The 22379-nt window shown below is 38.1% G+C and overlaps 1 protein-coding gene across 3 annotated transcripts in view; it reads right to left on the bottom strand.

Annotated features, from left to right (window-relative positions):
- Positions 1 to 22379, bottom strand: part of PLXDC2 (plexin domain containing 2) — a 455666-nt gene that overhangs the window by 32392 nt on the left and 400895 nt on the right. For 2 of the 3 annotated variants that reach the window (XM_047067158.1, XM_047067159.1), the window contains 2 exons: positions 8621 to 8781; positions 4192 to 4365 (listed from right to left, as the gene is read on the bottom strand). In XM_047067158.1, coding sequence (XP_046923114.1) covers positions 4207 to 4365; positions 8621 to 8781 — 320 coding nt within the window. In that variant the 3' untranslated portion in view covers positions 4192 to 4206. Of the gene's footprint in view, positions 1 to 4191; positions 4366 to 8620; positions 8782 to 22379 lie in introns of those variants that run through there. The other variant, XM_047067160.1, reaches the window with a different exon arrangement.

Here is a 22379-nt window from a genome sequence, read left to right as displayed (position 1 = left end):
CTTTTGGTATCACAGTAATGCTGGCCTTGTAAATGAGTTTGGAAGCATTCCCTCCCCTTCAATTTTTTGGAAGAGTTTAAGAAGGACAGGTATTAAATCTTCTTTAAATATTTAGTAGAATTCACCAGTGAAGTTGTCTTATCCTGGACTTTTGTTTGTTGTGAGAGTTTTGATTACTGATTCAATGTCCTTACTAGTAATTGGTCTATTCAGATTTTCTATTACTTCATGATTCAGTCTTTGAAGACTGTATGTTTCTAGGAATTTATTTATGCCTCTAAGCTCACGTATAATTATTCACAGTACTATCTTAGGATCCTTTTTATTTCTGTGTGTCAGTTGTGAATTCTCTTCTTTTCTTTCTGATTTATTTGAGCCCTCTCTCTCTTTTTCTCAAATGATAAAGGTTTATCAATTTTATTTATCTTGTCAAAGAACGAGCTTATTGATCTTTTCTACTGTCTTTTTAGTCTCTCCTTCATATTTGTGCTCTGATCTTTGTTATTTCCTCCCTCCTAACTTGAGGCTCTGTTTGCTTTTGCTTTTTCTAGTTTCTTTAGATGTAATATTAGATTGTTTATTTGAACATTTTCTTGTGTCTTGTGTTAGGCCTGTTTCACTATGAACCTAGAATTTCCCTCTTATACCTGTTTTGCTGCAGCCCAGAGATTTTGGTGTGTTGTACTTCCATTTTCATTTGTCTCAAAGTATGTTTTTGATTTCTTCTTTGCTATCTTCATTGCCCCCATTGGTTGTAGAGTAGCATGTTGTTTAATCTTCACACACGAATAATGATTTTTCCAGTTCTTTGTTAAGGCTGCACCGGAGAGTGCAGGGGTGGGGCATGCCTATTGGCTTTAGTGGGGTGGCAACAAAGTGCATGCCTGCTGGCTTCCCGGAGGAGTGGAGCACGCACTGGGACTGGGGCATACCTGCGCACTTTTGCAGAGGAGTGGGAGAGCGCAGGGATTGTGGACCCCCACTGGCACCAAGGAGGTAGTGGGAGAGTGCAAAAATGGTGCTTGTCAGTTCTGGAGAGAGTCTCAGAGGCTCCTTCCTCTCCAGCAGATGCATTAATAAGATTAGCAAGTGAATCTCCTTCACATATAGTTTAGGTGCTTTTCAAACTGCTGCTTCTGCGCTGGGCCCTGGGAAGGGTCGTTCTGCACTTGAGCCCTTTAAAATTAGTACCTTAGTACCTACAACCTTTTGGGTTTCCTGGATGGCAGCCCCATTGTTTTTCAAAGATAGACATTTTGGGAGTTGGTCTCTGTGGTGCAGCTCACACGAACTGGGGAGTGGGGGGCTGATGTGGGGCAGAAACCCCTCACTCCTCAGGAAGAAGCTCCGGATTTGTGGATTTGTGAGATCCCTCGTGACTCCAAATTGCCATGTGGGGGTGGGGCTTTTGGCGAGACTGCCTCTCTGCCTCTCCCACCTGTCTCCATGTGGCCTTTTAATCATTTGTTATGAAGGAGCTGTTCCGCTGTTTTTCAGCTCTTTTTCATAGGGAATTGTTCAGTATGTAGTTGCAGATTTGATGTGTGCGTGGGAGGGGGTGAGTTAAGGATCTTCGTGCGCTGCTATCTCGGACTGCTCCCCAAATTAATTTTAATAATATATCTTACTTGACCCAATATACCCAAGATATTTTTAGTTAAACATGTAATTAATATGGAAATAATTAATGAGCTAGTATATGCTCTTTTCATGTACTCAAATTTCAAAACCTGGTGGGTATTTTATATGCATCTCATTCTAGACTAGCCACATTTCAAGTGCTCAGCAGTCACATAGGGCTAGTGGCTATCACACTAACGGCTCAGCCCTCCATCCAGTCTTTTCTCCAATCATTAGGGTAAGAATTATATCCTTTAAAAAATTTTTTTTCTTGAGGGGGAGGCTCCTGGGTGGCTCAGTCTGTTAAGCGTCACACTTAGGCTCAGGTCATGATCTCACAGTTCGTGACTTCGAGCCCTATGTCGTGCTCTGTGCTGACAGCTCAGAGCCTGGAGCCTGCTTCAGATTCTGTGTCTCCCTCTCTCTCTGCCCCTCCCCTGCTCATGCTCTGTCTCTCTCTCAAAAATAAACTTAAAAAAAAAATTTTTTTAAGCAGACTCCATACCCAGTGTTGACCCCAGCATGGGGCTCAAACTCATGACCCTGAGATCAAGACCTGAGGTAAGATCAAGAGTTGGATGCTGGGGCACCTGGGTGGCTCAGTCGGTTGAGTGTCCGACTTGGGATCAGGTCATGATCTCGCAGTTGGTGGGTTTGAGCCCTGCGTAGGGCTCTGTGCTGACAGCTTGGAGCCTGGAGCCTGTTTCAGATTCTGTGTCTCCCTCTCTCTGACCCTTCCCTACTCATGCTCTCTCTGTCTCTCAAAAATGAATAAATGTTAAAATAAATAAATAAATAAATAAATCAAAGAGTTGGATGCTTAACCAACTGAGCCACCCAGGTGCCCCAGAATTTCATCCTTTTTAAAGGCACACTCCCTTGTCACTGCACTATCTTAGTGTCCTCCTGAGATATGAGTGGCATTGTGCCTGTAATTTTTGCTTTCTTCTCTATCATCTTTAAATGAACCTTTTGCACTGATTTCTTTCACTCTGAGGATGTGGTCAGTAGTACTTTACAGCATCAGGGGCATGATGAAGTATTCTTAGTTGTTACTTTACAAAAACTTTTACTATTTTACTCATGGAATCTATTTTCCAAGGTAGTGATCATCTTTATCATTAGGGTCTTAGCCATTTATCTTCATTTTTATTAATACAGATCAAATCTGGACATAAATGTCTAACTACCAGCCATTGTTTAAAATACTAAGAAAAATCAAGGGCACTATTCAATTTAAAGTCTTTCATTCACAGATTCCCCTTTAGGATCTCTCGTAGGGCTGGTTTAGTGGTGATGAATTCCTTCAGTTTTTGTTTGTTTGGGGATCCTGAGAAACTTAACAGAAGACCATGGGAGAGGGGAAGGAAAAAAAAGTTAGAGAGGGAGGGACCAAACCATAAGAGACTCTTAAAAATCGAGAACAATCTGAGGATTGATGGGGGGTGGGAGGGAGGGGAGGGTGGGTGATGGGTATTGAGGAGGGCACCTGTTGGGATGAGCACTGGGTGTTGTATGGAAACCAATTTGACAACAAATTTCATATTAAAAAGACATAAAGTCTTTCATTAAGATTGCTAGTCTAAATTATTTTATTTATAGTCCACAAAGAATCCTCTCATAAGAATTCTTTTCCATTTCATTACCACTTTCTAATATTATTTTCTTGACCTTCAATTAGATTATATTTTATGCATTTTATTTAGAAATCTTAAATTATGATATGTAATAGTATTCAGCAGTACAAATATTTATCCCTGTAACCCATATTCATGAAACAATGAAATTTACACAGAATCTATGCCTAGAAATGTTCAGCAAACATTAAATGTAATATAGAACCTAAGGTGTATTTGATTATTCCAAAGAGACAGTGGTTTTGTTAAAATCTATCAAAATTTTAAGGAGCATGTGAGTATTTGAATATTTGTTCTCTGCTATTTTATTTCAAGATAATAAATCTAATTTTTAGAAAGATTTTAAAATATGTTAGTTATTCTTGTATAATATTATTTGGGTCAAAATCAGGTATCTTTTTGAAAATTCATGAGAAAAGTCAGTTGGGTAAACACAAAATTAAAGCCATCTGGTAAAACGTTAAAGAAGGGGCACCTGGGTGGCTCAGTCAGTTGGGTGTCCAATTCTTGATTTAGGATCAGGTCACGATCTCATTGTTTGTGGGCTCAAGCCTCACATTTGGCTCTGTGCTGATGGTACAGAGCCTGCTTGGGACTCTCTCTCTCTCTCTCTCTCTCTCTCTCCCTCTGCCCCCCCCAAACAAACAAACAAATAAACAAATAAAAGAAAATGCTCAGGGTAAAATCTGAAGAGGATGACAGAGGAGTAGAGAAGATAAATTCATGAAAAATAGACTATTCTGCCAGACTGAGTAAAGACTGAATGTCTTAGGAGAATGAAAATCTGTACTTGATCCTGTATATGAAGACACAGGGGATGAACCGGCAATTTAATTGTCGTTTAATTGCACAATATATAAGGTGCTGCTATGCTTTATCACAAGGTTTCTTGACTCTTATCTACATTTCTCTTTATTTTTGTCATTTTATTCCCTTTTGTCCCATTCACTTAGCATTTCATATAAGGATGTAGTTGTAGAGTTTTAATTCCCATTTTATCCAATTTTTCACTACAAACATTACATTTAAAATCTAAGGCCCATTTACATATTTTATATGAGGAAGAGGGTTGGTATCCATGAAATGTACAGTAACTGGTGTATATTTTCTGCAAGAACAAAACACAGAGACAACAGTCACTGTCATTATCTTCATTAAAAATTGATAATAGCAACAGTAGCTACATAAATTGGTACACAACTTTGGGCAATGATTTTGGCAATATTTAAGTGCCATTAAATAGTTTATTTCCTTCCATTGACTCTACTTTTGAGAATCCTTAGATATATATCCTCCCATATTTTTACATACACTGCATTAAGAAAGCCCCTTTACATACAGAGAGGTAGCATGGCCCAGTGGTTAAGGCTATGGTCTCTGGAGAACCAGGGCTCAAATTCTGACTCCATCAGTAACTAAATCAATCTGACTCCATCAGTAACTGACTCCATCAGTAACTCCATGATGTTGAGCAAGTTACCTAAATATTGTACCTCAGTTTCTTCATCTATGATATGGAGATAAGCTTAGTACATCCTACAATCTTGGTGAGAATTAAATGAGGTAATAAGTATAAATCACTTCCACTAGTGAATGTAATAAATGTTCACTATTACCATTATTATTGCCATGATGGGGCTAATTATAATAGAAAAGAAAAAGGAAGAGCCCCAATGCTCCACAATAGGAGACTGGTTGCATGAACTCTGGTCTATCCATTCAAGGGCAAAGTCATTAAGTTTCACCACACTACACACAATGTCTAGCACAGGAACTAATTCCTACAAGTGCCGTATGCAGTCTGGATTTCATCGTGAAACACACAAGAAATACACTGGATCACATCTCGCAATAATCGGAAGGTGTCTTATGGTCAAGGACCAGTTTAATGGGTAGTGTGTGATGCATCTTACATTTGATGCAGGTTGTGGTTGGTAGAATGATAGCCTTCTGATGTCCCCGTCCTAACAGCCAAAGCCTGTGAATGTCACCTCCTATGGCAAAACGAACTTTGTAGATGGGATTAAATTGGGGAGTTTAAGATGGGGAGATTATCCCAGATTATCCAACTGGGCCCAATGCAATCACAAGGGGCCTTACAAGGAGGAGACAAGGGGTTTAGAGTTGGTAGAAGATGTGATGACAGAAGAAGGGGTTGGAATGATTAGAAGGGGCCAGGAGTCAAGAAATGCGTGCAGCCTCCGGTAGCTGAAAACGACATTAAAATGACTTCCCCTGAAACCTCTAGAAGGAACCAGCTTTGCCGACACCTTGACTTTAGCCCGTTGACACTAATTCTGGACTTCTGACCTCCAAACTTGTAAGATAATAAGCCTGCATTTTTTTAAGCTACTAGGTTTGTGGTAATTTGTTGCAGCAGCAGTAGGAAACGAGTACAGTCAAATTGGGTGAAATAAGGTTCTTTTTTACTTTTGGCAATGTCAGGCCCTCAGTACTTTCTAAATACCACTCTACAGCAGAAGAGGCAAATCAATCTAAAGCTTCTGAATGAACGTTGATGGAATAGTATACAGCCATCACAATGATGCTTACAAACAGGAAAGTGTTATTTGAAAAAAATACCAGTTTGCACTTCAGTGAAATCACAGTTATACTATGTGGGCAAACATCAAATTATGCATACAAAAATCTCAGCAGAAAATAAAATAGTAATAGTGATTATTTCTGCGTGTTGAGACTATAAATGATACTACTTTTCCTTCTTTCCATTTCTGCAAATTTTCTATAATGAACAGTATTGTTTTCACAATGGGAGACAGTACATCAACTTCATTTAAAAAGTAGATAGCAGAATAATGAAGAATATGAACAGCAATTTACACGATACTGGTAAACTCAATTTCTTTATGTGCCAGAGCCTCTAATTTAATCAGTAATTCAGAACTTTCAAATTCCTGGATCTGGCATGTCGGTAACTGTGCAGTCACCAGGGATCTGTGTTTTAAGTTTGTCAACATTTGTGTTTTAATAATAGTAAAGTTATGATTATCGTCTTCAAAAACCACCTGCTGACCAGTCACTGTGAGCTACACGGGGACAGCAAGCAGGGGTGTTGAAGAGGAAGGGATTTGAGTAGGAATTGGCCATTGACCCCAGTGGGAAGGAAACAGGCAGAGGGGAGAAAAACTGAGGAACCTGCAGAATGAGTCTGCTTCTCGGAGTGTGGAGAGATAAGAGGGTTCTTTATAAAACTGTGGCGTTTTGACCTTGGAGAAATCACTGCCCCACTCTGAGCTTCAGTCTCTTCCTTTGTTTATGAGGGTATAGAACTAAATTATCTATAAGATGAATGCCAAATGAAAAAACAAAACACCATGCTTTCGCTATTCTACAGTCTCACCTTGCATTCACACGGGGATTGCCGTGAACTGACGTGAACTAGGCCCTCTGCCCTGTGCAATTTGCCACCAATGCCATCACCATTAGGTATTTCACAGAATCTTCTTTATTACAATGTCAGAAGATAAACTTCCCAGTGCATTAAAAGGCTTAAACATACAAGGGGTTATAGCAGCAGCCTGATATCTGATTAGTCACTGAAGGCTGGCAGCGAGTCACATGTCAGGGGTTTGAGGAATACATCCACGACCCGGGAAAGTTTTCGGCTTTCTTCCATGAAAAGCATGTTGGCAAAACTTAAAAACGGCGTTCCAACGAAATGAAACATGTGGCTGTTTCTCAATTATTCTGGTTTTAAATGAGGACACCATTTCTGGAATTCATAATTGTGAAACTTGAACGGTTCGAGATGTCGAAGGATATTTTTTCCAGAAAATATTGATAGAATACCTATTTGAAAGAAACTCTGTGATTTAATCCAAATCTTAAGGAACTTCTAAGTCTGTGGGGGGGAACAAATCATGCGCGTATTTATTTCTAATGTGAAACAGAGAGGTAAATGCTATAGAAAGACACGGATGAATTACTGTGGATGGAATTTCAGAGGAGGACGAGAGATTATGCTCAGCTGTCCAGACAGAGAGATGGTTATGGGCATTGAAGCCTGTTTGGATCCTGAATTTAAGAATTGGGGTGGAGAGGGCTTTGTTGGTGGAGGAAACAGAATGAGCAATGTCTTGCTTATGCGGCCTTAAAAATTTGAAGTGTGTATGGAGAAGAGCACAACATGAAATATGATGGTATCGTCACCTCCAGGTTGAAGAACCATGAGATAAAGATCGAAATGGTAAACAAGATACAGACTGCCAAGGCCTTGAATGCTGACCTCAGGAGACTGCACTTTATTCTACAGACGCTGAAGATCATGTAGGCCTTTTGAGCAATTATTTAATTCATTAGCACACATCTCTCCCTATTATACAGGACAAAGGTAATTCTTTAGTTTAAAATTTATTATAATTTCTCACCCAACAAGTGAACAAAATTCTAAGCAACCTTTTTGTACGTCACCCAATGAATTGGAAAAGATTTCAAATTTATAGGTTTGAAACTCTAAGTGGGAATATTTCCTTCATTGCTCTAGTATTTATTCGGGGTTGGAATAGGAGTTGCCCCATTAAGAGGCTGGAATGAAGGCTGCACATGTGGGGTCCCAGGAATTCCAACTGTCTGGGGCACGGAATGTGCCATGAACTTTACCCAGTGGCCTCCTGGCATCCCAATTTCAGGCCTTCTGGTCATCAGAGCTTGGCTTGGTCCTCCTACCTGATTGTTCTTGGGAACTGGAAGTAAATCTACATTCTGTACATGAAAACAGAACACCGATTCAGCATAGTGTTCTCTTTGTGTCTGTATGAGCCTGTGTGTGTATGCACGTGCACATTTATATGTAAATATCTCCATATACACACATTACACAAAATGGTGATGGCACATACCATTATCTTATTGTTATAACTGTTCTTCCGTAGTGAAAGCTATATTTTCCCTAAATGGCTTGGGAGCATCTTGAGAGCAGGCCTACCCTATTGTACTGTACAAATACTCAATTAGTATGGAGTACTAATAGTCAATTAGTATTTAATCATCCACATATTTAAGCGAAGTAAGCACATGCTGAATTTCCTTCTAGGATCAGGAGAACAGCTGGTTAACATACTTGGTATTATAGGACAAAAAAGTTACGGTTTCGATTTTTCTTTAGATCTGTGAAAAGCAAGAGGGCTTATTTCTTTAAAAGCTCCTGAGATAAGTGAACTTATCATATGAAAGCAATCTATCAATACGTGGGTGTGCGCGTGCGGGCATGCATGTGTGAAATCTGCCAGCTTGCGACTGCAAAATGCAGAAATCATGAGCTGAATATGAAATACAGGTGGTGTGAGCAAATGCACAGAGTTCACCAACCAGCGTGGTTTTCATGTGTTATTCTTGACACTTACCTCAATAAAGAAAATGCTGGCTGCTGACGTTGGATGGTGATACATGTAGACTGTCACAAGAATGGCTGCTACTATAATGAGGACCAGGATGAGAATTCCAACAATGAGGCCAGCATGAAGGGTTCCCCCTTTCTTCTCGGCTGCACTGTCATCTGTAGAAGCTGAAAGAGCAGCACAGCTGTCAGAACATTCATGTGTTCTCATAGGTTTGCATTTCCATTGGGGGGGATGTTTGTATTTTTAATAAAGTACCATTAGAATTTTTCTTTCACTTTCTGTACAACTTTTCCTCTCCAGAACACCGATTGTAGAAAGTTGGTGCTCTTTATTTGGGGCCATGAAAAGCCGTGGTATTAATGATTAAAAATACATTTGTAACCGTGTTTTAATTTATAGTTCAATAAACAAAAGTAATAGCCTTTATTCTGAAAGTACTGTGGAAAATCTAAAACTCTAATTAACTATATAATAAATTTAACTTTGGCTTTCTCATTAAACCACTGGCACTGTTACCCATGGAAAAACTGATTACTTTTTGAAAGCCTCTGTCATTTTCTTTTGGAAATTTTAAATTGAAGAGTATCACGCTTCTTTTGGTGGGCTAGACAGGCATTTTCAGAAAGTCTATACATGATTTCAAAGGCTAATTTTCAAAATCTGTTTTAAACTGAAATGCTCTTTAAAAGTGTAACAGATGGATGCCAAATGACCCTGAAATAGTTTTATCTCCATCTGAAGGGAACACACAGCATATCGAAATATTCCATCCACTATGCCACAAACCAATGTCATTTTATCAGACTTCTACTAAGATGTTTTCCACTGTAATACCTATCTTCAGAGAATTAGGAAAAAAAATTAAATTTCTAAAGTAATAATTATCCAACCCAAAGTCAGTCAAGCAAATAAGACAAATCTCTAAAGTCTTCTCTTCTAAAATTCTGCAATCTTTGATGACTACTCAGGTATTTAAATAATGTGCAGCAGGTAACTATGTTTTTTGTGCATACTATGATTGATATTTTGAAACATTAGAAAATTACTTAATATTCATAAAAGTTCTACAGCAGTGATTCCTAATCTTTTCATTACCAATTTGTGTCTTTGTTTTAAACAATTATTTTTCTCTATTAAATCCCATTTATTAAGCACTGATTTATCTCTCTTATTTTAGATTTTTGTTAATAAAAAGCAAACACAACTGCCTATCAGAATGTGCGGTCAATACAAAGTAACAGAATTCCAGATAAACCAAAGAAACACGACCTTACAGTTTTTCCTACCCATCTCTTAAATGTTTGTTGCTGGAGCGCCTGGCTCACTCAGTCGGTTAAGTGTCTGACTTTGGCTCAGGTCATGATCAGGTTTGTGGGTTCAAGTCCTATGTTGGGCTCTGTGCTGACAGCTCAGATTCTGTATCTACCTCTCTGTCTCTCTGCCCTTCCTTTTTGTGCTCTCTCAAAAACAAATAAACTTAAAAAAAACACTATAAGTAAACAAATAGTTTGTTGCCATTGTTTGTTTATTCTCTGCTTGAGACCCATAGTTGGTGTTTGGTAATTCTTCTCCAACTCTAATAAAGCTCAAAATCCTACAGCTTTCGCTTACATAACTAACATTCATTAAGGAAAGAATACACAATATAAACAGTAATTCATTATATGAAACTCACTTACAGAATGGATTCTGGGAAGATGGAACAGTATGAAGTATCAGAATCTCTCTACACAGACAACAATTGTACTGGCAGAAGGTGTCTGACAACTATCTTGGAACTCTGGACTCTACTGAAGGCTTGCAACTTTCAGGAGAAAGTCTTGGACTCTAAATTGTGGTGAATTTCAGTCAATTTCAGCTCTTAGCCCAGTAGTGGCTATCCATCCTCCACCCCTCAGTCATGTGGCAGGCAGCTGTACATGGGTTCCTGAAGTAGCCTGCAGGAACCAGGCCAGGTGAAAAGTACCCGTCCTCCAGTTAGCAGGGATCTGTGCACTGGCCACTGATTGGTGCTTCTCATCACAGAGGCACAAAGACGCAGCCATTGGTTCTTTGTCTCTTCCTCCGTTGTTGCAAGCCTCTGCCCCTCTCTGGCTTAAGTGACTTCTAAGGGATTTAAAGAGCCAGTGCCCTTTTCGCCTTCCCCCCATTTCATTTCCCCCTTTTCTTTCATTTTTGGAAGCTAGATAGTAAAGACTAGGACATTCAGAAACAACTGCATGTATGGGTAAGATCAGAAAGTGAGTGTACATGCCCAGGGAATAGCTCAGAAAAGACCTGAAAAGACATTAAGATTATACCTCAGGCTGATCCTCAGCATAGACAGTCTGAAGCAACATAAAATCAAAACAATAAACAAAAATAATATCAAAAAGCAGCACACCCTGGGGAAGGGGGGGGGGTAAGAATCTGATTTCCAGAGTTACCCCTTTATTAGAATCAAATGTCCAGTTTTTAATAAAAATTCACAAAACATACAAAGAAACATGAAAGTATGGCTCATTCAAGGGGAAAAAAAAATCACAGAAACTGTCCCTGAAAAAAGATCTGATGGTTGTATAATAGACAAAGAATTTAAAACAATTGTCTTAAAGATGCTCAAAGAACCAAAAGAAGATGCGGAAATGTCAAGACAACAACGTGTGAATAAAATGGAAATATCAGTACAGAGATAGAAAACCCAAGAAGAAAACAACAACAACAAAAATTCTGGAGCCAAAAAATTCAATGACTGAAATGAAAAATTCACTAGGGATTCAAAGGCAGATTTGAGCAGGCAGAAGAAAGAACTAGCAGACTTGGAAAACAGGACAATGGAAGTCATTGACCGAGGGACAGAAAGAAAAAGGAGCCAAGGGGCCATCAAGCATTGCAGATGTCCCGGACAGAGGGACAGAGAGAGGGGCGGAGAGAATATTTTAAGAACTAATGGCTGAAAGCATCCTAGATTTGATGAAAGACATGAATAGAAGCATCCAAGAAGCTCAAGGTGTTCCACTCAGATGAACTCAAAGACATCCACACTGAGATGCTTTCTAATCAAACCTTTGAAAGACAAAGTCAAAGAGAGAATCCTGAAGATAACAACAAAGTAAATAGGTATACTATAAACAAAAGGCAAAGAGTTTAAATATTCCATTACAAAAAATCAACCAAACACAAAAGAAGACAGTAATGCTGGAAATAGCAAAAAAAAAAAAAAAAAAAAAAAAAAAAAGCTGTAAGGCACAAAGAAAACAAATAGCAAAATGATGAAAATATGCCCTTCCTTATCAGTAACTGTTTTATGTTTAAAGGGATTAAAGTCTCCAATGAAAGGACACAGACTGTCAGAAAGAATACAAACACATGATTCAACTATATGCTGTCTACAAGATACTAACCTCAGATCCAAAGACACAAATAGATAGAAAGTAGAAGTATGTAAAAAGATATTCCATACACATAATAATTAGAAGACAGCAGAGGTAACTATACTAATATCAGACTCAATAGACTTTCAATCCAAAAGGTTGTGAGACAAAGAAGGACATCATGTATAAATAAAAGGTTTCAATACAGAAAGAAGATATAATAATTATACACATGTATGCAGTTAATGACAAACCATCAAAAAATATGAAGCAAAAACTGACAGAACTGAAGGCAGAAACAGAAAGTGCTATAATAATAGTTGGAAATTTCAATATTCCACTTTCAATCTTGGAAAGAGCAACTAGACAAGAGGTAAGTAGAGAAAAAGACTTAACACAATAAACCAACTAGATCTAACAGACATATACAGAACACTCTACCCAACAACAACATACACATTCTTCTCAAGGGCACATGGAACACCCTTGAGGAGAGATCATATGTTAGGCCACACATTAAATCTCAACACATTTAAAAAATAGATATCATGCAAAGTATCTTCTCCATTCACAGTGGGATGGAGTTAGAAATCAGCAATAGAAGTAAGACGGGAAATTCACAAATCTGTAGAAATTAAACAACATACCCTTGAGCAACCAATGTGTCATCATCAAATCACAAGGGAAATTAGAAAGTTAGGTATGAATGAAAACAAAACTGCAACATACTGAAACTTTGGGGACGCAGCAAAAGCAGGGAGGGCTAAGGAGGGAATTTACAGCTGTTCGTGCTTACATTAAAAACAAGAAAGATCTTGAATCAACAACCTAACTTTACAAGTTAGGGAACTGGAAAGAAAAAAACTAAACCCAAAGTTAGCAGAAGGAAGAAAATAATCAAGACAAGAGCAGAGATAAGCAAAATAGAGAATACAAAAATAATAGAGAAAGTTAATGAGAGTTGGTTCTTCGAAAAGATCAATAAAACTGGAATGGGGACTCACACACAAGTAGTCTGTCCCCAGAGTCCACACCCTAAGCCTCTGATCACGAAGCCCTCAACTGACGCTGGACTGTAGGTACTGCTATTTCTTCTGATTTCATGTTATCAATTCTGGCAAAGAATTCTAAGTAGCCTTGGTAATTTCAAATAAAGAAAAATCAGCCCTCAATATGGTTAAAGGATTAACATTGTGCCCTCAAGAAGGCAGGGGCTGTGTCTGACTTGTCACTTCTCTGGGACTAGGGCTTCAGTCAGTGTCTGCCATCATATGCACGTAAAATCTATGTTTGCCGGAAGGGAAGGTGGGAGAGAGGAGGAAGAAAAATGAAAGAAAAATAAAGGCTACTGAAAATGGGTTACAGGTATTGGAATGACCACTCCTCCAACAAAAATCAAATGAAGTTATAATAAATTACTTCACTGGGTCTTCAGTTATCTCTACAACGCAATCAGTAACAGTAACTACCCCATAGGGGTGCTGTGAGAATTAAACACCTAAAACATATAAAGTACTTAGGAGAGTACCTGGTATATAATAAGCACTTAATTAATGTGGCTATTATATTATTCTTCATTTTAATATGAGGGAGGTTGAGGGAAGTTATGGTGTCAGATTCACTAGACCATATAAACTATGTGTCTGCCCTTAACATTTGTTGCTTTTTAAAGTTTGGCATTACTATTATTTTCTAAATGTTTGTTTATTTTTGAGAGAGAGAGAAACAGAGTGTGAGTGGGGAAGGGGCAGATGGAGAGGGAGACACAGAATCCGAAGCAGGCTCTAGGCTTTGAATTGTTAGCACAGAGCCCGACGTGGGGCTCGAACCCACAAACCGTGAGATCATGACCTGAGCTGAAGTTGGACGCTTAACCGACCAGGGTGCCCCAAGTTTGGCTTTATTCTTAAGTATATTGTATTGTTGTACTTGGTGCACTTGGCCTTTTTTCTTATTTGTAAGAGTATGATACATTACTGTCATGGGAAAATAGGATTAATTTAAAATGCTGCTTTGGAGAAAGCGTGGCAAAAAAATATCTACTTGAGTCAAGCAGGGAAGCCTTGAATGTTTCTTCCAATCCCATGTGTAATTCCATTCATCTATTCTTTTGTGTGTGTGTGTGTGTGTGTGGCTTTTTTTCAAAACTTGTTTTATTTTTTATTTTTTAAATTTACATCCGAATTAGTTAGCATGTAGTGCAACAATGATTTCAGGAGTAGATTCCTTAGTGCCTCTTACCCATTTAGCCCATCCCCCCTCCCACAACCCCTCCCATAACCCTCAGTTTGTCCTCCATTCATCTATTCTTTCATGCCTCCCTCCATCTATCCATCCCCTGCACCCCCAAATCCATCCATCCAGACAGCATCCGGTTCTCTCTCTGATATCAGTAGTCTTTTAAAAGCAGCATGTCAAGATTCAGCCTCACTTTCTTTGTGTGTGTGCAGAAGAGGGAAGGGAAGAGGCAGACACTTGTGAGTTAGCCTCAGGCTGCCACTTCCCACGTGAACCAGAACCTGTGGAGGAAGCAGCAGGCAAAAGACAGTCCTTCCCAGGAAGAAAAAAGAAAGCCAGCAACATGTTTTATTCAGTAAGAGCTCCGGTCAGTAAAATTAGCTTTGACTTGTAGGACATAAATTGTCAATCTTTAGAATATAAAATCATAACCAGGTTGATATCTTGAAACCTCTCTCACTGCCTTTACTTAGGCATAAATGCTTACTTTCTCACTTATTACTTATTTATATTTTCAATAATGGTTTAGTTATAGAATCTCCTTTCGAAAACATTCCTTTGCTGTGCTGGTATAGATGTGAAGACACCATTTCATGTCTAATGAAATCTGTACAGAGTCTAGTCTGTTACTAGCCAAATAAATATTTTAGAACAGTTTTGGATGATGATTGCAACAAAATAAACCATCTTCACAGACTCTCAAAATATTGCTAGCCAAGAGACAAAGTAAATATTTAGGGATCTATGACTGTGCATATGAATATACACTGTGGCATAATTAGGGCAAACCATTTAAGGAGAAATACAACAAATTAAATTCCAAAATATTACAGAGGCATCTTTGTGTCCCAAGCAAGTGCCATTTCCAAATGCTTCAGAGTGGTCATCTGAATGGAGTGGTCAAAATTGCACAAATATTTCTGGAGAACCTATTTTCTCATTTTCATATTATTTAAGCAAGTTTTCTACTTCTCTACTCTAGCTGCCGTTCTCCACTAACAAGTATTATGATGGCATATTAAAAGGTTGAATTTGGAGATGAAGTGATCACTCCATTGATATGTTTTGATTTTAAATTCTTTCACTATTTGGTTTCCAGTTTAATATCACTGCTCCATTAAATGGCACTGGGTTTGTACACTCATGGGTACCTGCAAACAGGATTCGGGAGATCATTTATGTTAAAAATGATGATCACCTCAAATACAAAATTGAAATGTACAAAGTATAAGCAAGTGCTAGCAACTTCCATAATTGAAATTTAGTTCATTCACGTCGAGGGCAGATGGCTGAAATGAATTTCAATCCTTTAGAAGAGACAATAGGCAAAGATGTCAATTTTAGAAATAGTCATTCATTCCTATGGTTTGACTGATTGTTATTAGACACTGGCATATAGACTTGGGTCAAAGAAAACCTTGAATCTATTTCAGGTACAAACTTAAACTCATGAGAGCCCATGAGGAGTTGGGAGGGATATTCCAAAAGGTCACGAGAAACCTAGTCTGAAGACTCAAACTCTTATTCTATTCTTAGAAATATCTTACCCTCCCCTCCCCCTTTATTTTGAGAGAGAGAGAAAGAGAGGGAGACAGACGGAGAGGGAGAGAGAGAATCTCACACGTGCTGGGCATGGAGCCTGATGCGTGGCTCCATTTCATGACTGTGAGATCATGACCTGAGCCCAGATGAAGAAGAGTAGGACGCTTAACTGACTGAGCCACCCAGGTGTCCCCATTCTTAGGAATATCTTATGCTCTTTTATTCATGTCCGAAAGTGAACAAAAAGCCAAAGAATTATCCTCACACACATACAGTATTATACATAGGACAATTCAAATCTTTAGCTTTTTTATCTTTAATTGTGTATTTAAATAAGACGAATTAATGATAAAGGATAATAAGATACAATAAAACGGAGCCTCAGAGCTAAAAAGAGGAAGTATATAGATACATGTGAAAAGCCTATCAAATCAAGGCCACTTTTTGCTACTCTACTGAAGACATAACTTAAAACATAAATGAAGCACAGAAATCAATAGTATCAAAGATAATATACTCTCATCTGATCCACTGAATGACCTATGAGCTCCTAGCTTTTTAATACTTTATAAAATGCAGATCAATACTGGCACACAGAAAAGACTGTGAGAATTGTCCAGTTTATCTAAGCAATCTGCTATTTTGGGGTGTGTTTTAGCTACCATGATAGCAAAGACAACAGATTTTTAAAAAGCGTTAAATACATACTAAAAATATTCAAGATCTCATGCAAATGTGTTTCATTTGCTACTCTCCAAGAAAAGTTTATAACCTATTAATAAGAGGAAAGATGAAAGAAAGACGAAGATAGAAGAAAGAAGAGGAAAAAAGAGAAAAAAATGGATAGGTTGTCTCTTCAAAGTGTAGCATCAGATTTTAAACCTCTACCTTCCCTTGTTCTATGACTAATAATTTTTTTTTTCAGGATTTACATGCAGGTGACACTGATATTTGGTATTTAGAAGTATAATTCTTCAATATGTTAAAAAGATATTGCTAAAATGAGTTGTACCCACTGTTAAATCTTGCCAGTGATTAAAATCCAAGAATAAAGTAAAACTAAAATAGAAATACTCCTGGTCTGAAATTTTATTCACTTTAGAACTAACTATTCTCTTGGCTTTAAAATCAAACACTACAGTCCATAAATTCCTCAATGTATTAATATCCTTTGGGGACCAAGAGGCTCATGGGTTAGATAAAGTCTTGCACAAGTTTGTGCAAAATGCATAAATCTTATACACGTGAAGTCAAAATGTTCTTTTTTAAAACTTCATAATAAAGTTAAACTACGAGTGCTTACAATGTTAGTGTTCCATTTTTGGATTAAAAACACACACAGAGACACACAATTTTCCCTGTGGAATATTGTCTAACCCATTTATAACCTAAAGCATGTAATGGAAGAAAATCAAGTGATAACATTTTTAGCTAAATTGACGTTCCTTTGGAAATTTCCCTTGTAACTGATCTTATTTTGTAGCTCATATATTTTTCCTCTTAACTCTTTTATATTTCTACATCCATGATCATGACCCCGACTTCATTCAGAGTTTCTTCTGGTGTTACTATTTTCTTGACGCTTGTGAATCTGTCGATACTATTCAGGTATTAAAAATCCATCAGAACTATTATACAGTTATTATACATCATCCACAATATGTGTCACTGGGACAATACATTCAGAATTCACATTATGACATCTCCATAGGAAGGATTTGGGTAAGAACTGTGAAAAGATATTAAAATGGGTGCACAGAACACAGCTAAGTGCATTATGTACGGTGAGGACAATATCTGGCAGGGACAGCTGGCCCGGCTTCTCTTTTGCAGCCTGTGCTACTACAGGGCAGCTGTGAAATTTCATTCAGGCAAACATATAAAATATTCTGGGCTAAAAGAGCTTAGGGGATGACAATCCTTTTTAAACAATAATCCGCTACCTTTTATCTTAGGAAAAGGAAGCTAAATAAGATTCCCGTGAAATCATATTAAAAAAAAAATGCTTGATTCCATCAAAATGAGGGATTTGGGACAGCAGTCACCACCCAGTCTGCTTGTAGCTTCATTATGTGATTGGTGCTTTAGTGTATGTATATGTGAGAGCAGCTAAAAAGAGGGGATTTATAGTGATTACAATTGCCATAAGACCCAAAAAGTCAGTCTCTGGAATGATCCATTATCACTCTTCACTTCTTATGTGTATGTACTACTTTTTGAAAACAGTCTGCATATGCATCTAATGCTTTCAGCAACCGAGATCTTTATAAAACCTAACTTTTAAGCTTTTCTTACCATCAGCTTTCTATACAAAGCTGTCTTTGTATAAAGTTGTCTGCTCCATCTAAAACTATATTTAAAAATCATTTTTGAAAAATATAACGTGTCTCTACTTCTACAAAATAATCCAAAGAAAAGAGATCTTAGCACCTAAGTTGCCCATCCAAATGTTAAACTAAAGAGTTTCACAGAAATAGTTTCTCTTTTAATTCCATGCCAAGCCGTTGCAACGGTTAAGAAATCAGGGTTTTAAATTACAGAAAAAAATTTAGAGTTTTCCTAGTGAATGTATTCACAGTGAATACAAAATACCAAAAATACGGCTGACAAAAGTACTTTTAAGATTGGGGTGGGGGGCGTACGGAACAGAGTGACTCCTCAAGCCATTAACCCCATCCATTCCAGAATGAGGTCACTTATGTTAAGAAAGGTCATTTACATACAAACCTATGAGTACCATAATGAATGTTTACTTCCCTACCGAATCCATCAGATTTTCTCAGCGTGGAGGAAAAACTCTCCTCACCTGGCTCCTATCAGTGTGGGAAGACAAGTGTGTGTATATATGCCACTTAGCTAATATAGACCCTAGGATCTCCACTCCTCTTAATCATGGCTACACTGGCAGGCCAATGCCAGGCCTTCTTGAAATTATTTACGGAAATGGGATCCATTCTCCCACTGAAGTTCAAGTGTATGAATCCAAGGGCATCTCATCAATAGCTTTTCCAGCGGAGAGATCAAGCTCTACCTCCCATGCACTTGCACTGGTATACCCACCACTAGGAAAACAGGCCACCAAGGTCCTTTAACTGTCCATCCCCAGACCACAGCAGTAGCTGGTACATGGGGCATGTAAGATAGAACCTGAAGCCATTATTTGAAAAACAAAAAGCCCAGCTGCTGTGGTACAGTATACCATCTAAATGCGTACTATCTAAATAAAATCAACCTTTCAGTGATTATTCATAAGCAACTTCTATTTGTAAAAAACGTTTATTTATTTATTTTGAGAGAGAGAGAGAGCACACATGGGAAGGGCAGAGAGAGATGGAGACAGAGAATCCCAAGCAGGCTCCACACTGTCAACGCAGAGTCTGACGCAGGCCTGCAACTCCCGAACCACAAGATCATGACCACAGCCGAAAGAGAGTTGGATGCTCAACCAACTGAGCCAACCAGATGCCCCATGAGCAACTTCTTTTCAAAAGTGCTGACTTTTAATTCAATATTATTAAATAAATCCCAAGTTCTTTGACATCTGAGTTTATGATCACCATTAATGAAAATCTTTGGGTTTCCTAAGAAACTATGTCTTAATTTAGTTGCTAAAGATGTCATTTTGGCCTGTGTGTCTGCCCCAGAATTAATTAAAACCTTAGTCCTTCATGTTCTTTTTTATCTTTTTAAATTTTTTAAAAATGTTTTTATTTATTTTTGAGACAGAGAGAGACAGAACATGAGCAGGAGAGGGGCAGAGAGAGAGAAGGAGAAAGAATCTGAAGCAGGTTCCAGGCTCTGAGCTGTAGGCACAGAGCCCGAAGCAGGGCTCGAACTCATGGAGATCATGACTTGAGCTAAAGCCGGACGCTCAACCGACTGAGCCACCCAGGCACCCCTTAGTCCTTCATGTTCTTAACAACCATACAACCCTTTTGTTATTTGTGGTGGTTTGATATATACAGTCCTTCAGGAGGGTAAATGGGTGGGACTACAGGTATGTGCTATGTATCTTAAAGAGCCAGAATCAGAAACTGGAAAAAACGTTAGGTTAAGCCTGGAATTTCATTTTAATTTGTGGTAGCAGATCTAATAAACAGTGCCCATATATCAGGTAAAAAGAAAAAATTACCCTGCTGAATGTGGGGTAGAACATGGTCAGTCCGGGAGGTGAGCTCTAGTCTCATCCTAACGTTTTCCATGAAATCAGCTTTGTAAAATGCCCCCCTCTCCCCATATTGGTATGTGATACTCCCATGAGTTTTACAGTTGCAAGGACCTTGGTCTCAAAATGTTGGGGACAGAGGAGCCATAACACTCATTGTGACCGTGATGGGGCAGTTGGTGCTGTTTCTGTTTGCTGAGATGCTGGGTAGCTTTAATAGGGGGAGAATGGCAGACAAATGGGTACACAGCTGACTGTACAACATTTAGACCACTCTTCCCTGCAGGACAGGGGGGGCATTGGGGAGCACAGCCCCTGCTCTGACACCAGATCACTTGGTGGTAAAGCCCAGCTGTGTTCCTTACAGACCGCATGACCTAAACAGATTGTGCAAATTCCTATGCTCCCAATGCTTCCTGAGTAACATGGGATTACAATAGTACTTTCTTCATTGGGTGCGGAAAAGATTAAATGAGACAACATGCAAAACCATCAGAAAAGTGCTGGGTATACAGAAACAGCTCAATCATTACTAGACAATTTTACCCTTATTAGCAACTACCTGGGAAGTTCCTAAGAATAATTTAAAGCAAAACATGAATCAAATAATCAGAAGTGTTAAATTTAATGTCTACTAATTAGAGAGGCTGGTTTGCTAAGGGCAAGCCTTTTTCCTTTCTTTAGTTGAGAGTTTCAAGAAGCTGGGAAGAATTTATTCATGAGAATTTTCGGAGAACTGTATCTAGTTTATGAGCAGCATATTAAAATTTCTCTTTTCTTTTAAAGGAGGTAAAACTCGTGGCCTTGACATGCACAGATCTTAAGTGTACAATTCAACAAATTTTAGAAATTTCCATGCTCCCAGAATGTTCTCTTTTGCCTTTTCCAGTCAGTTCTGACCACACCCCATCCCACCCCATGACGGGCAACCACTATGCTGATTTCTATTATTGTAGATTAGTTTCACCCGTATTAAATTTCATATAAACCAAATCATACTATATGTACCCTGTAGTGCCTGGATCTTTTTGCCTAACATGATGTTTCCAAGATGTATCTGTGTCATTGCATATATCACTAGTTTGTTCTTTATTTCTGCTGAATATTAGTCCATTGTATGAATATACTCAATTTATTTATTTTTCTATTGCCAAACATCTGGATTATTTTCAGTCATTGGCAATTACTTATACAGTTGCTATGAATATTCTTGTAAATATTTTTGTGGATATGTTTTCTCTTGGATACATAGAAGTGGATTTCTGGATCAAAAGGAAGATATGTTTAATTTTATAAAATTGTCAGTTTTGAGGCACTTGGGTGGCTCAGTCAGTTAAGCATCTGACTTCGGCTCAGGTCATGATCTCATGGTCCATGAGTTCGAGCCCTGCGTCGGGCTCTGTGCTGACGCCTCAGAGCCTGGAGCCTGCTTCGGATTCTGGGTCTCCCTCTCTCTCTGCCCCTATCCTACTCATCCTCAGTCTCTCTCTCTCTCTCTCTCTCTCAAAAATAAATAATCATTAAACAATTAAAATAAATAGATAAAATGGTCAGTTTCCCAAAGTGATTGTACTATATCACACTGATGAACAATGTAAAAGACTTCTGATGCACCATAGCCTCATCAGTATTAGTGTTTTGTCTTTTTAGTTTTAAATATTTTTGTGGGTGTGAAATGGTATCTCATTGAGGCTCTTGCTTTTTTAAAGTCAGCCTGATAATCTGTGCTTTCAAATGGAGTTTTTATTCTTTTTTAAAGTTAATATAATTATTGGTCTGGCTAGATTTGATTTGTTATTTTTCTATTTCTCTTCTTCGTGTTCATCCATTATGTGATCCATTTTTCCTCCTCTCTTGCCTTCTGCAGCCTAAACAAACATATCTTAGAATTCCATTTAAATTTAGTTCTACATATTTTGTACTTTTTTTTTTTTTTTTTTTTTTTGGTTGTTGAACATAATGTTCACAGGTGCTGAAGTCACTTAGGGTTGAAATTTTATCAAACAAGTTGTTAACTCATTACTGTAACTGAAATAATAACATCTGGTCACAGCAACTTACTGCACTGTTATGGATCAATGTTAAGGACTCCTATCCTTACTACCCAAGATACATTTAAAATCTTGTATTGTATCAAGCATGCAGTATAAAACTAAGGTGAAAATTAGTCTTAAAGGAACAGCAAGTCATTGAAAACCTATCTATTGAAAAAGACTGAGCTAAATTTAGTATCTAATGGATTAAACTCCTTTCTTTAATCATTATGTCTTTTTAATTAATTAATTAATTTTAATGTTTATTTATTTTGAGGAAAGGAGAGAGAGAGAGTACACACACACACATGCACAAGTGTGCAAGTGGGGGAGGGACAGAGAGAGAGAGAGAGAGAGAGAGAGAAAGAGAAGCGGTAGCAGGCTCTGTGCAGTCAGTGCAGAGTCCGACATGAACCTTGAGATCATAACCT

Source organism: Lynx rufus, unplaced genomic scaffold (assembly GCF_022079265.1).
Source record: "Lynx rufus isolate CCGP_SWC_20201006 ecotype Redwood Valley unplaced genomic scaffold, mLynRuf1.p SCAF_7, whole genome shotgun sequence".
NCBI classification, from domain to species: Eukaryota; Metazoa; Chordata; class Mammalia; order Carnivora; family Felidae; genus Lynx; species Lynx rufus.
Note: the sequence above shows the minus strand (reverse complement) of the source record. Positions and strands in the feature narration are given on the sequence as shown.